Below are 15,158 nucleotides of genomic sequence, written 5' to 3' on the forward strand. Positions count from 1 at the left end.
TCTACTTTCTCAACGATCAATTCTGATTCCACCTGAACCTTGATAGAAACCTACTGTAATAGAGAAATCGTTTGTCCCTCCTCTTAGTGTCCGCACATTAGTCGATACATCTTCATACATATCTCAGATAGCTCGAATATATATGCACTTTAAACCTCTTTCTTTTATATAATATTCTAGAAAATCCATCGAATTGTTTGATTATTTATTTTAATTTGAATCGATAATTTATAAAATCAATTAATAATTTTTTAATTAAAATAAAGGAAAAATTTAGATTGTTAGGAGGGGAAAAAATGCACCAACTACACATTTCAGTTACTTTCTAAGACGTGCATGATTATAGCAATAAAGTTGTTAATGATTATCTAGTGCGCATAAAATAAAATGATCAACCGTTAATTGTTTGTTATAGTGGCATAATAAACAAATTAACAATCTAGTAAAACTCCAATAACATGATTAAACATGTAATAAGAACAAAGAAGATAAACAATGCGATCTATTAGTGTCCGAACGGAGAAAGAAGGTATTATTCCATACTATTAGTAAACCACAACGCATCTGTTAGTGTCCCAACAGAGAAAGAAAGTATTAGACAAATTTTTTATCCACCCTATGGGTGAGAACTCCTACTTAAAACCCCATAATACCCCTGACTTCGGAGATGCATCTTCGAAGTCATTTTTTTCACTATTTTTTCAGAATTCGGAGATGCATTTTTGAAAACACCAAAAAATGAGTGTTTTCGGAGATGCACCTCCGAAAGCACTTATTTTTCAATTTAAACGTTGGATTTAAACTGTCGGGTGTTTTTTTGGAGATGGATCTCCGAAAACACCTTTCATATACTTTTTCCCTCCTTCACTATTTCATTCATTTTCCTCCAAACAACAACTCAAACTCTCTCCAAAACCTCCATCATTTTCAATCCATCTTTCGTCTCCAAATCGAGTTTCAAGTGGTTGATCATACAAAAGAGGACATATAAAGCTACAATTTGAGGTAAATAAACTTCATTTCATTTCTTATTCCACTACATTCTTGCTGATTTGCTGATGAAGAAAACAGCATTCGTTTGGAAATGCACTTCTGAAATACACCACCTAACAAATTTCGGAAGTGCACTTCCGAAATAAGCTCTGATGTAGAATTTGAAAAAATTGTTTTAACAGCATTGATGTATTTTGAATATTTTAGGTATTGGTGCATCCGGACAACATTGTCGGGGAATGAGTTAGTAACACTGGAAGAGGTCAACGTGGATGCTAAGCCTTACGAGCCGGTTAACGATGTTAAAACCATCACTGTTGCGGTAGTTGTTCGAGCACAATTTGCAAATGATATGACTTTTGCTTGTCATGAACATGTGCTAGATTGGGTCCGAAATGAAGCTAGTAAAATTGGATTTGACATTGTGATATTAAGGTTCGACAATGGAAGTAGTAGAAGGAAAGCCTTTGTTGTGTTGAATTGCGAGAGGGGTGGGAAGTATGTAGGAACAAACCAAGTGCTAAAACACGATGACACAGGATCGAGAAAGTGTGCGTGTCCGCTTAAGTTGCGCGTAACTTGTAGGATTGATGGATTGTGGCGTATTAGCGTCATATGTGAAATTCATAATCATGCATTGGAAACTAATCTACACGGACATCTAAGTGCATGTCGGTTGTCTCACGAAGAGAAGGATGTTATTTCTGAATTATCGATAATCAAAGTTGCGCCAAGAAACATACTTGCGGATTTGAAGAGAAAAACACCGGATAGTGTTTCACATATTAAGCAAGTATACAATGAACGATACAATCTTAAAGTCATGAAAATGGGACCGAGGTCGGAAATGCAACACCTTTTGAAACTTTTGGGTGATAACCAATACGTTTCAAGCTTTAGAACTTATGAGGACAAAGTTACGGTGCGTGACATATTTTGGACTCATCCCGAAAGTATCAATTTGTTCAACACATTTCTAACCGTTCTTATAATTGATTCGACGTACAAAACCAACAAGTATAGGCTTCCGCTTCTAGAAATTATTGGTATGACCTCCACAGACAAGACATATTCGGTTGAATTTTCTTTTTTGGAAAGTGAGAAAGAAGATAACTTTACATGGGCTTTAGGAATATGTAAGAATTTGTTGGTTGATCAAAAGAATATGCCTAGTGTCATCGTTATCGACCAAGATAATGCTCTGATGAATGCGGTCGGTACCGTCTTCCCGACATCAATCGCATTACTTTGTCGGTGTCACATAACATGAATGTGAGAACTAAGCTCAAACTCGCGGTTGGCACGAAAGAAAGAAAGGATGATAACGGAAACATCGTCAAAGCCGGTGTTGTGGAGGACAAGATAATGGCCGCGTGGAGGGAGATTTTAGATGCACATTCCGAAGAATTGTATACCGAGAAAGTTGTACAATTCCGGACTGTGTCGGATTGAACACTTTTTGTCATTACGTCGAAAGTACTATCCTTGAAAAAGTAAAAGAAAAAGTTGTTTGTGCTTGGACGGACCGAGTTAGGCATCTTGGTTGCACTACAACTAACCGAGTTGAATCCGCACATGCGGCATTGAAGAAATGGTTGGGTGATAGCAAGGGGGATTTATCTAGGGGATGAGACACCGTGAACCAAATGCTCTAAAATCAACATAATGAAATTCAAACGTTTGGTCGGAGGAAGACGGTTGCGGAACACCGGTTTAAGGGAAAAAATCTATACTCACAATTGATTTACAACATATCTCGTGCGGGATTGAGTTTTATTTTTCATGAGGCGAAGCGGGCAGAGACAACGGGTCCGGATAGTTTAAAATGTTGGTGCACAATTAGAAAAACCTACGTGCTTCCATGTGCTTGTATACTTTCTAAAAAGTTGAAGTTGAATTCCCCGATACGCATGGATTAAGTAATTGATCATTGGAAAAAGCTCTATTTTGATGATTTCGAGCCGGCGAAAGAGGGTGAATCCAAAATTACCATCTCCGACGAGTTGGAAGAGATAATGGATAAGTTTTCTAAAGCGGATGACACCATGAAATTGCACATAAAATAACAATTGCGAAAAATTGCATTTCCGGAGACCACCGATTTGAAACCGACATCTCAACCGGTTAAAACCAAAGGTGCGCCTAAAAAGTCGAAAAGTACCCAAGATGACACATCAACTAAATGAGATCCTTCTTACTTTGAACATGTTGATGCATTGATCCCGGATTCACCCATACCAAAGTCCAAGTGTAGTGCTAAAAAGGAGCCCGTATTTCGAAGCTGTCGCGCACACCTTCGATTAAAAAACCTCTGATGATCTACATTGATGAGATGCCACTATTTATGCACAAATATACTGATAATATAGTTGATGTGGCACTGACGGTAATTGTGGGTATCGAGTTGTTGCCGGTTTGCTCGGAAGAGGAGAAGAAAATCACACTCTTATTCGACAGGCACTTATTTCGGAGTTGACTTCGCATAGGGACATCTACGGCTGACTTTATGAAAATCAAGAAAACTTTGATAAAGTTCATGATTCCCTTGTTCCATCACTAACCGCTCACGCACCGATTTCAAAGTGGATGTCATTCCCCGAGATGGGCCATCTTATAGCAAGTGCGTACTGTAACGCCCGGAAAAATAATTATTTTCTTAATTTAGCCATTTGTGATGTTTATTGAAATTTTCGCTTTTTGGGACGATTTAGTCGGTATTAGTTCGGGATAGCTGATCGATATTTAATTGAAAATTTTAATATTTTTAGTATTAGAAATATTAATGAGTTAATATTTAGCGTTTTGGGAATTTTTCGAGTAATTAAGATTTGACCGAAAATATGAGACATTGATTTATTAGAGGATTTTATCAGTATTTATTTTACTATTTTATTTGAATTTATTTGGTGTGTTAATTAATTAATTAATTTTTAGATAGTATAATAATTGATTATATTAATTAACTTGGTGTGTATAGTTGTGTCTATTTAATTATTGGTGTTATTTAATTTAGTAACTAAAATAGAAATAATAAATAGTATATATTTTATTGGGCTTAATTATTGATGTTAGGAATAAAAATGAGGTGTCATATTTAGGTTCAAATGGTATAGTTAGTAAGGGTTAATGAGTGAGGGTGCCACTTTTCCATTCATTTTTCTTTTCATTTTCGGAGAGAGGCAGAGAAAGAAGAATGAAAAAGAGGAAAAGGGGAAGAACGAGAACAAGCTAGGGTTTGAAGAAAACTTGAATAGGTAAGGGGGAGAATCTTTATTATTATGGGTTAGTATGATTGGGTCAATGGGTAGATTAACATGATTAGGTTTATTGTTGGTTGAAATCTATAAAAAAAAATTGATGTTAGAAAAATGTTTGGACATTAGAAATTGATACATTGGTGAAATTAGGGGATGATTGAGAATTACTAATTAGTATATATATGGATACTGTAGCGACAATTAAGAGAATACATGTGTTTTACTGTAGCGCATCAAGTAATACATATATGTTCCTTTGCTTCAATAACTGTAGCTATATTTTGAAATTCATTCATGGTGTGCCTTATGTTTAGTGTAACTACTGTAGCAGCACAACAAATGGGATGTATACTTGTCCTTCACTTGACTGTAGCGTTTTTTTCTTTCTTTTCTTTATTTGAAAACAAGTTCTCATAAATCACTTATTATAATGACACAATGGCATGTAGTTTGTTATGAGATCCACTTACTGTAGCTTATTATCATATTTCATTGTTGTAGTTAGAAACAAGTAAATAAGTGATGCTATATAATTTAAACAGTCCCGTCTGACCGAATAGCGGAATTAAACGGTATAATTAGTTGTCCGGAATTTAATGAAAATTTGTGTGGTAGCTAAGTTTAATTAGTAGATTAACATGGTGGTGTTATTTTGTTGAAAATGTGATATTTACGAACCGACCGAAATAGTGTGGCTTTAAATATCTTTTATATTAAATGTTGGTTTTGTAATAGAAAATAATAGAGTAAATTGAAACTAATGTAATATAATTATTAATTAGTTGATTAACTTAATAGTTAAATTAATTTCAATGAGTTTAATTGATTGGAATAAATTTGGAATTAGATCAATTATTCGGTTTTGTCGGTAAAATACGGTATCTTGAGAATTTGACCGTAATTATATTTTAGCCAATACTAATGAATTGATACTTGATTTGGAAGTATATTATTATATTTTGTTCGCAATATGAATTAACGTGAGATAGTATGATTTACTAGTGTTAATTGTATTTTGTGAATCATAATTGAATATTGTTTCTATTATGTGGATTGATATCAATGTGTTGTGAATGTTGTGTACAATTTGATATATAATTCATAGAGTTGAATTATTATGGGTATGCGGTAAGTTAAGATTGATGAGATGACCTTAATTGCATAGTTGGTTGGTAATTGTACATTCATTCATGGCATAGTCGGCTTTATTGTGGAAGCGGTGAAACTATGGATTCACATGGTAATAGACGATGATCCTTGAATGGAAATAGACGTAGAATGCGTTGATCCTTAATTGGAAACATACGTGGTGGCTTTGATCTTTTCCGGATCGGAAGCGTGACTTGGATTCTAGATATTGAATCGGAAAGCGGTGAAACGTTGGGTTCACGTTGCGGTACCACATGCATATCGTAATATATCTTGCATTGAGTCACATTAGAATTATGCGATAATTGAATATGTGAAGTTGATATAGTTGTGATATGTGTATGATCTTGATAATCGAAATGAGTGATGTTTGAATACATATTTGATTAAATGTGTGAATATGTGATAATTATGGTTGTAAGCATAATTGAGAATATAATATTGGAATTGAAATATTATACTATTTATACTTGTTGTATACTTGATAACATGTGAAATATAGATCGATTATTATTATCTACATGATTATACATAGTGTGATTAATTACTTGAATTGTTGATTTAACCATTATATCTTATTATACTTTCTTCATAATGATTCGTATTCTCACCCTTCTGTTTTAATGTTGTCCTCGTTTGGCGACATGCAGGTTCTGGAGTTTAGTAGCTCGTGCGTGATCTAGCCGGAGATTCTCCCGTGTTTGTTGGAGATTAGGTAGTGAGTCGATGCTTTGGTCGTGTAACACTGGGTAGACTAGTCGTGTTGAACTCATGTTTCTATTTGGTTATGCATTATGTTATGACTTGAGAACCTATTTTTTGGCTACTTGTTGTTGAGAGGCTTTTAAGCCAAATATTCTAATTATGGTTTATTTTATGTTGAGATGATTATTGAGATATGATAATGGTATGGAACATGAATCATTTTATGAAATACTTGAGTAATTTAGTATTTTCCGCTGTGAATGCATATTCTGTATGAATTGAAATTAAATGTTTAGGTGTTATTTGAAATGACCAGGTGTATTGTATATTGTGGATAAATGCTGTCGGTTTTTAAAAGCTTTTAGTTTTTGAAAATGTCGATGTGACGCCCTTTTGAATTATATACATGCTTATTCTCTGATTATATGCTTATTTATTTGGGGTATAAAGGGGTGTTACACGTACGACCGGGTGTGTGTCGATTTGAAGAGATTTGAATTTTTGAAGACATTTTTTCCGCTTCATAGTCACTCACCTTTGTACGCGTCCGGCCGCATCATTTGTATCGGGTATCTAAGATCGCGCCATTTGTGCAAGTTTTTTTGAAACTCGGGTGTCCTATTCCGGCTACCTCTTGTCAGTGGACGACACATCATACAAAAGAGGCAGACGCTGGCCGGATTCTTTTTTGAAAGAATGACGGAGTTCGAACAAATGATGAAGCAAGAGTGAAAGGAAAATAGAGAGAGGTCGAAGAACTTACCTGTTTTAGATTTAAGCGTCGACGGATCGTTCGTGGCATTTTAGATTACACCGGATCTTTTTTGTTTGTAATGACCGGATGTGTGTCATTTTTTGTATGTATTGACGTCATGAATGTAAAATCAAACCGATTCAATACATATATAATATACCTATATTTAATGTTGCTAATGTTTATGTCATGCTCATTTACTTGTTATCATTGGGTTATATTTGTGGAATTTCATAAAATAGACTGCACACAACAAAACGTATTTTCTCTGTTCTGTTTGTGCTTAATTCGGAAATGCACTTCCGAAAATTTGAAGATTCAGGCTTATTTCGAAAATGCATTTCCGAAACTTTCACTGATTGCATGATAAGGTTTGTTGGGTCATTACTACTCCAAGAAGTCTATTAATAATGAACCTATACACTTTCATCAACATCAAGCCACAAACAACAATGACACAAACCTACCCCCACCTTGCTTTTGTATACTTCAGCAGTGGTTACCCGATGCCATTCCAATTTTGGTTCTCGCACGACACGCCATTCACGGATTTGATCTCGTCGCTTAACTCTCTCTTGCAATACCCAGAAAATCGGAAGGTTGTCAAGCTTTAGTACCGCTCGTCTTCGCTTAACAACAAGGAAAACGTCCAGTTCACCCCATTCGAAGTCAAGAACGACGAAGATTTAGCGGTTTTGTGGACAACTTTCGACCGATTTTCTTGGAAGAGTCCGATCAAGTTGGATGTGAAACTTCAAAGATCGGGAGCCGACGTTATGAAAATGTTGACCCATCCTTAACTACCCATGTTTAACAATATGTAACTTTAATTTCATGTTGATCTATCTTTACAATTTCGATTATTTATGATAAATCGAAGTTTTGTTCATTTGTTTTTAGTTTTCTACATCAGACAATATTTCAGAAGTGCGTCTCCTAAATCACCTTTTTTTGTGAAAAAAATGTGATTTCAGAGACGTATCTTCGAAAACACCTTTTTTCTGAAAAAAAAAAAAAAAGTGATTTCGGAAGTGCATCTCGGAAAACACCTTTTTTTTTCTAAAAACTAAGGTGTTTTCAAAAGTGCACTTCCGAAATCAAATTTTTTTCAGAAAAAAATGTCATTTTGGAGATGCACTTCCGAAATATAGGGGAGTTTCAAGAATTTCGCACGGGTTTCTAAGAAGGTTGGGGAGTGGATAAAGAAATTATCAAGCATTATTCCATACTATTAGTAGACCACAGCGGATCCATTGATAAACTGTATTTATTTATTATTAAAATAAAATAAAATAAAAAAATGATATTTTTAAACCACGATACCGTAGTGAAATATTATAAATAATAAAATTTTCATAAAATATACGAATATTATATTTTTAAAAATTATAGATTATAAAGTATAGATATAAAATCGTTTAATTAACCAATTTTATAACTTCATTAATCAACATTTTACATTTTATTAACTAACTTTATATTATTACTAAATTATTTTTAATATATAACTGATTATTAAACAACTTCATAATTTCATTAACCAATATTTTACATTTTGTTAATCAATTTTATTTTACTACAAAAAATTATTTTAATATCTGAGTGTTTATTAATATTCATTAACAAAAACTTTACTTTTCACTAACTAACTATTTTTACTACTAAATTTTTTTTTTAATATCTGAACGTTTATTAATCAACTTCATTACTTCATTAATCAATTTTTTATTTTTTATTAACCAACTTTATTTTACTACTAAATTAATTTTAATATTTGTGTGTTTATTAACCAACATTATCACTTCATTAACTAAACTTTTTATATTTCATTAATCAACTTTATTTTACTACTTAAACATTGTTTATGTATTGTTCACGTGTATGTCACTATTCGTGATTCTTGTTTATATATATATATATATATATATATATATATATATATATATATATATATATATATATATATATATATATATATATATATATATATATATATATATATATATATATATATATAAAATAATATTTACCAACGATAAATAATGGATAAGGTGTAAATATAAATACGGTGTAGATATTGATGTTATATATAGGTGTTAAGATAGCATTACTTAAAAAAAAAACTTATTGGTAGATGATCCGTAGACATGTAGGTTTTTATAATTTTTCATAGAATAATGTTTCTTTTATAAAAAAATAAAATGTTAATGTATCATATGTGAATGTTATTTTTACGCAATAATATAAAAATGAATCTGAATCATTAAATTTTAAAATAAATGATAGATATTATATGTCATTTTTTCTCTTTCCTCCATTATTTATTTTAATAATATAAGAGAGAAAAAAATAATACCACATAATCTCCACCATTTATTTTAAAATCTAATGGTTCAGATTTATTATCATGTTCTTACAGAAAAATGACATTATCATAAAATGCATCATCGTATAGTAAATATATCCATATATAAACTAATTTTAGAATTTTATTTAAAAAAGAATTTGTAAAATTTAAAATCTAAGACATAATATTGAAAAAAATAAATAAATTAGTTCAAGTAATTTTATAGATATAATTCTATTAATGATAGATCGGACTGATTTTATCCTTAATAAAATAATTTGATTTGATTTTATTAATGGATAGATCATTTCCTTAATAAATTAGTTTGATTTGATTGTTTTTAGAAATTTTATTAAATAGTTAATAGATTATTTTGATTCCATCATTAACAATCAAATCTATAGTCATGTCATCTATCCATTTTGCATGTGAGACAAACTGGGGAACTAAATTTCTACTCAGAGAGAAATGAAAATTGAGTATTTGAAGTACCTAGCAGTGACGAGAGCGGAATCACCGGCAGAGATGTGACCGGCGCTAGAAATGTCCCAAAGATCAGGCCGTGAATCTTTGCGAGTAGCACGACGTTGGAGAAGTAACTGCTGTGTGCTCTCGGCGAAAATCCAAACGTGAACTGCGCGATGGTAATCTCCATCTCGGTGAACTTGTCCACTGAAATAAATGTACGCATTTGGTTTGTTATATAGTTATGTTATGGGATAAATTTGTTGGGTGAGAGTGTGTTACTTGCCTGGGCTTGGTAATTCCTGTTTTGTCACCGGTTTTGTTGTCGAAATGCTCTTGTTGTTGAGAATGTGAGTGTTGAATTTGGGATTCTTCTGCCATTGTGTTTGAGCTGAATGAGATGAGAGTGTCGTCGTCGTTGTACTCCAACCCAACTTATTATCAACTCAGATACAGCTGTCACAGCATGTCCACTTGTTAACTAGATAAACACGTGTAACACGAGTCCTATCGCAACATAAAGAAGAACTAGTGTGAAACCCGTGCCTCCACACGGGTTCTGGTGTGGACCGGTTTTATGTTACCAGATAGAATATGAAATTCATAAATAATAGAAAAAATTAAAATATATTATAAAAAAAATAAAAAAGAAGTCTAAGATTAATATATAAGTTCAAATTTAAAATACTAAATTTGTTCCAATATAATATAGGAGTTTGTTATAAACCACTACAGTAATATTTAAGTTTTTGTCGGCCACCTTGAATAATTCCTAAATATTTTAAAAAGATTTTTTTTTATTTGAACAATAAATATTATTTTTCTATATATGAAAATATGTTTTCCGGTATTTATTTCTCGTATGTAAATATTTTTTTTTGACATTCTTTATAAAATTATTGGAATCTATAGTAAATTTATTCTCGTATATAAATTTTAATTTTTTGAATTAATAGTAAAAATTTTCTCGTATATAAAAAGGGTTTGCCAAACAGAACCTTATATATTACAATGAAAAAGTTAATATAAATAATTTAAAAAATTATTAAAAAAATATAATAAAGTTACGTTATATCATATAAAAAAAACCTAAATGTGATATGTATTAAAAAAAAGTCATATAAGAAAAAGTCAAATGTGATATTAATAAAAATATATTATGTACATACTAAAGTGTTATATTTGGATCAAGAATATATATTTTCCATACATAAATTTTATTTTTCTTTTGTCATTATTTTTATTTTTTTATATTATTTATAAAAATATTTAAATCAATAGTAAATTTGTTCCATTTATTATAAAGTGTTACAGTGTTTATAAATAAATAAATTTATTTATTTAAAATTCAATAATAAATTATTTTAAATTACCTTAAATAATGTTTAACAAAAAATAAAGGAGTTACTATATTTTTTCTCTTACCCTAAATTAGTATATATAGAAGATAATACTATAAATTTATCATGCAAATAGAAGAAATTTTGGAGACATGTCCCACATTGATTTTAAATATAAAAAAAATGTTATTTGTGTATAGTCTCCCAACAGGTATCATAGTTATTATCAATTAGAAACTTTGAAGTTGTGTTTCTAATGTAAAGAAAAATGACTATTTTGATTTGATTGTAATTGGATACACTAATATAAAGAAAAATGACTACTTTGAAGTTGTGTTTCAGTACAAAAAACTTTATTGGTTGTGTTTTTTTCTTAATTGATTATGTGGAATAGGATGTGGGATAGGGGTGTTTTTTAATATTTAGTTTATTAGTAGTATCACTAAAGGAAGAACGTGACTTGTCAGTAAATTATAGAAAAATGTGCTTTTTATGACAACACATATATCATATATCAAATCAGTTTGTTTCATTCTTACAATCATTTAATTTTTTAAACTTTAAAAAAATAGATAACTATTATATTAATTAAACTTAAAAAAAAATGGAATTATTTGTTTAGACCAAAATGATAACTGAAAATGTTGCTCTTCTTGAGACGCCACCACCATTCTCTGTCTCATAATTTTCTCTTTCATTCCTTTTTTTTTTCCACTCATCATCACCATCACCCAAACAACTTATCCTTTATGTTTTCTTTTCCATTATTATTAATATTTGATTTTAGTGTATGTATATATCTCTTCTTATAAATACATAATCAATATTTAAATATTTCCACTACTTCTTCACTTTCTTTCTCTGGTTTTTTGGGTGGCTTTGACTATATATTCATCATCAAAATTATATTAGTATTAAAAGAAAATGACAAATTAATGACACTTAAATGTATCCAATATCAATAAATATTTTTTTCCATTAATATCCTTTATGAATATTTTTTCCCATAACATTTAAACACATATTTTATAAAAAACAATTGGGAAAAATAGAAAAAAAAAATTTCTTTTTATTGACAGAGTTGTAATAATAATCAAAATTAAAATTTAATAAATAAAAAAGAAAGATGGAAATAAATTCATAGTTTAAATTTTTCTGCGAAAAGTTCAAATTTGAATTTGAAAATAAAACAGACCACTAATGTACCAAAAATCAGTCAAATTATATGGAAATAGACTATAAAATACATTTGCAAATACAAAATATTAGGCTAAGATTGGACAATGTATAAGCTGTTGTTTTGTGCAGGAAGAATTCATCATTGTGTAGATTTTAGGTCCAAGTATCGATGGATGTGACACATGAAAGGGTTGTTTGTAAACACAATTGTCTTAAGCAACATAATAGGCAAAAGCAAATGTCTAATCATAGAGAAATATAAAATATAAACAATTGTAACTTGAATTTTAGTCTAATAGTGTTGCAGCTTTTAGTCTCATTTATGTTTTCAAAATCAAGTTGAAGATGAGTTTATTAAATGATTAAGAAATGGCATGTCTGAGCAATGAGAACTATAAAATAAAATCAATTCATGACAGAATTTTAGTCTAATAGTGATGCCTGTTACTTAGTCTCATGATATCCAAAATTTGTATATTATTATAAATTTTTCTATAAATAATTTATCAAATATCAAATTTTTTGTCATGATATTTATCATATTATCAAATATTTATAATATTTATCAAATATTTTCATATTATCATAAATTTTGATATAAAAATTTTTCATATAATTTTTTTCCTTCATATTATCATAACTTTCATTTTAAATTATTTAGTTTTGATAATGATAGCAAATATATATGACATATTTATTATTTTAAACTATTATTAAAAATAAATATTAATTAGTTTTTATTGGTCTTTTCTATTCCACTAATGAAGGGTGATTCAAGTTATCATTACAATTATAATTCATAGTATTAAATTTTTAATAATATTAATATCACATTTTTCTATATGCAATGAATGAGTGATATGGTATTAAACTGCAATTAATTTTCTCTCTCTCATATTCTCTTTCTTTTGCCAAACCTCCTACCACAAATTCTCAGTTGTCAACTATCAGTCTTTCTCTCAAATTTTCCTTTTCCTTTCATTCTTTCTCTCTCCCCATCTTTCTCTCTATCTCACCAAAATCTCATTCTTTCCCAGAACATTTATCAACAAATATTTTTTTTCATTAATTCTAAATTAACAAATAAACTCTAAAATGTTTATGGTAGTAATTTTTTTATTGGAAAAGCTCATATTTAAAAAAAAAAAAAAACAATAATAGGTTGATAGTCTTCAATTTCATCCATTGATAGTTAATGACACAATTTACAAATTAAAATAGATTAAAATAATTTATCTAAATTTTCAAAAATACTATTATGACAACACTATGAATCTATCCAATTGATATGATATCTAACTGATATGATAACAGTACCATCTGTTTGAAATTTCTATTCCTTTCATTTCTCAATGAAACCACTTTGAATATATCCTCTCTCCATAAATTTTCTTTTCTTCTTCTTATATAAATTTTTTTATCTAACTTCAATCTCTTTGAGAAAAATAAAATTATTATTTTGATTTTTTCTAATGATGATGCCAATAATATCAACAATAATTATAATAATGAACATAAAAAATATTAAATTAAAATAAATAATAGTTTTTTTTTTCAATTTCAATGTTTAGAAACATTACAAAAATAGATACACTACTTCATAATTATAAAATTTTAAAAATATATGACAAATTCTAAAAAGAAGAGAGAAAAATTAATAAAAATAAAAAGAAGTGAAAAAAATATTAAGAAATTGTCCATATGTTTAACTTTTTGTTTTCCTATCAGAAGATGTAGAACCTGAAAATAAAACAAAAACAAATGGAAAAGATGTTAAAAAGATTTTTAAAAATTGGGGTTTGTCACTGTTCTCAAAAATAGAAATAGAAGATCTATACTATCCAAAGAATACACAAATTGTTATATATATGATATAAAAATAACACATCTGAAAATAACATGTATAAAAATAATAGATCTGGTGTAAAAATAACATATCTGAAAAAAATATCTATAAATTACTAACCATAATTTATATTGTCACACATATTGTCGTTGTTGTTTTAGTACCCGGATTCGTCTTTGTTTTGATAGATCTACAACATGTAAAAATAAAAGAAGTGAAAATTATGGAACAGAGAAAACTTATATGTTGTTACTTACACTTTAAAATCATTTTTATCATCTTCATATAGATCTACAACCTGGAAAACAAAAAACTTCAAAATCAGTTTTCATCTTCGTATAGATCTGCAACCTGAAAAAAATGAAAAATTAAAATGAAAAAGAAATCACAAAACATTGATGAAGATAAAAAGAGGAGTGAAAATGAAGTATTAAATCCAGTTTAGATAAAAAGGAAGAAGAAAGTAACGGAGTGTGTGAGAGATGTAGCAAGCAAAGAGAGAAAGAAAACTCACAGGAATTTTTTTTTAGAGGCACTGAGGACAAAAGAGAGAGAAAAAGTTTGCAAATGTGTAAAAAAATCAGTTTAGGCCTTAAATAATAATAATAATAAAATGTGACAAAAAATTGAGAAAAGACAACAAATAAGCAAAATTTACTAGGTGTTGACAAAAGCAGCAAGGGCACATGCGTCTTTTCCAGGTACATTTGTTTTCTTATTTTATAGATAATGGACAGCAAATACATCAAATATACTCCCTCCGGCTTTATTTATAAGCAAATATCCGAAAACACGCATATTTGAACTACTTTTAAATATTTCGGATATGCATGTCCGAAAATGCCATGAAGCAGTTTCGGACACGCATATTCAAAATATGCTCTGATTCTTCAATTTTAAAAACAACAACATTACATTGTTACAATTGAAGCATTGTAGCAACTAAAATTAATACCTTCTATTACCCGATAAATATTTAATAAAAATAACAAAGACGTAGATTATAGTAAAAAAATGATATCATAATATATAAGTAGTTGTTCAGATAAGTGCAAAACGTCAAAATATTACAACACCGTAAAAAAAGTCATAAACAAACATAAATAGGTGTAATACGGTGGGA

General features: G+C 29.5%; 2 protein-coding genes and 1 long non-coding RNA gene across 3 annotated transcripts; 1 reads left to right on the forward strand and 2 right to left on the reverse strand.

Moving 5' to 3' along the window:
• Positions 1-495: 495 nt before the first annotated feature.
• LOC131659295 (uncharacterized) lies at positions 496-2,445 on the forward strand. Its single transcript, XM_058928506.1, has 3 exons — positions 496-529; positions 1,242-1,915; positions 2,278-2,445. Exons 1-3 carry the CDS (start codon positions 496-498, stop codon positions 2,443-2,445), a joined length of 876 nt encoding a protein of 291 aa, XP_058784489.1.
• Positions 2,446-9,611: 7,166 nt separating this feature from the next.
• LOC131656859 (nudix hydrolase 3-like) lies at positions 9,612-10,128 on the reverse strand. The gene is made up of 2 exons (XM_058926444.1): positions 9,957-10,128; positions 9,612-9,877 (listed from the first exon to the last, which is right to left on the reverse strand). Exons 1-2 carry the CDS (start codon positions 10,049-10,051, stop codon positions 9,664-9,666), a joined length of 309 nt encoding a protein of 102 aa, XP_058782427.1. The 5' UTR covers positions 10,052-10,128; the 3' UTR covers positions 9,612-9,663.
• Positions 10,129-13,846: 3,718 nt separating this feature from the next.
• On the reverse strand, positions 13,847-14,598 carry LOC131656860 (uncharacterized). The gene is made up of 3 exons (XR_009300341.1): positions 14,550-14,598; positions 14,156-14,386; positions 13,847-13,929 (listed from the first exon to the last, which is right to left on the reverse strand). It is a non-coding gene; the product is annotated as an uncharacterized LOC131656860 (long non-coding RNA).
• Between the last annotated feature and the right edge of the window lie 560 nt (positions 14,599-15,158).

This window comes from Vicia villosa, linkage group LG3 (assembly GCF_029867415.1).
Source record: "Vicia villosa cultivar HV-30 ecotype Madison, WI linkage group LG3, Vvil1.0, whole genome shotgun sequence".
Lineage (NCBI taxonomy): Eukaryota > Viridiplantae > Streptophyta > Magnoliopsida > Fabales > Fabaceae > Vicia > Vicia villosa.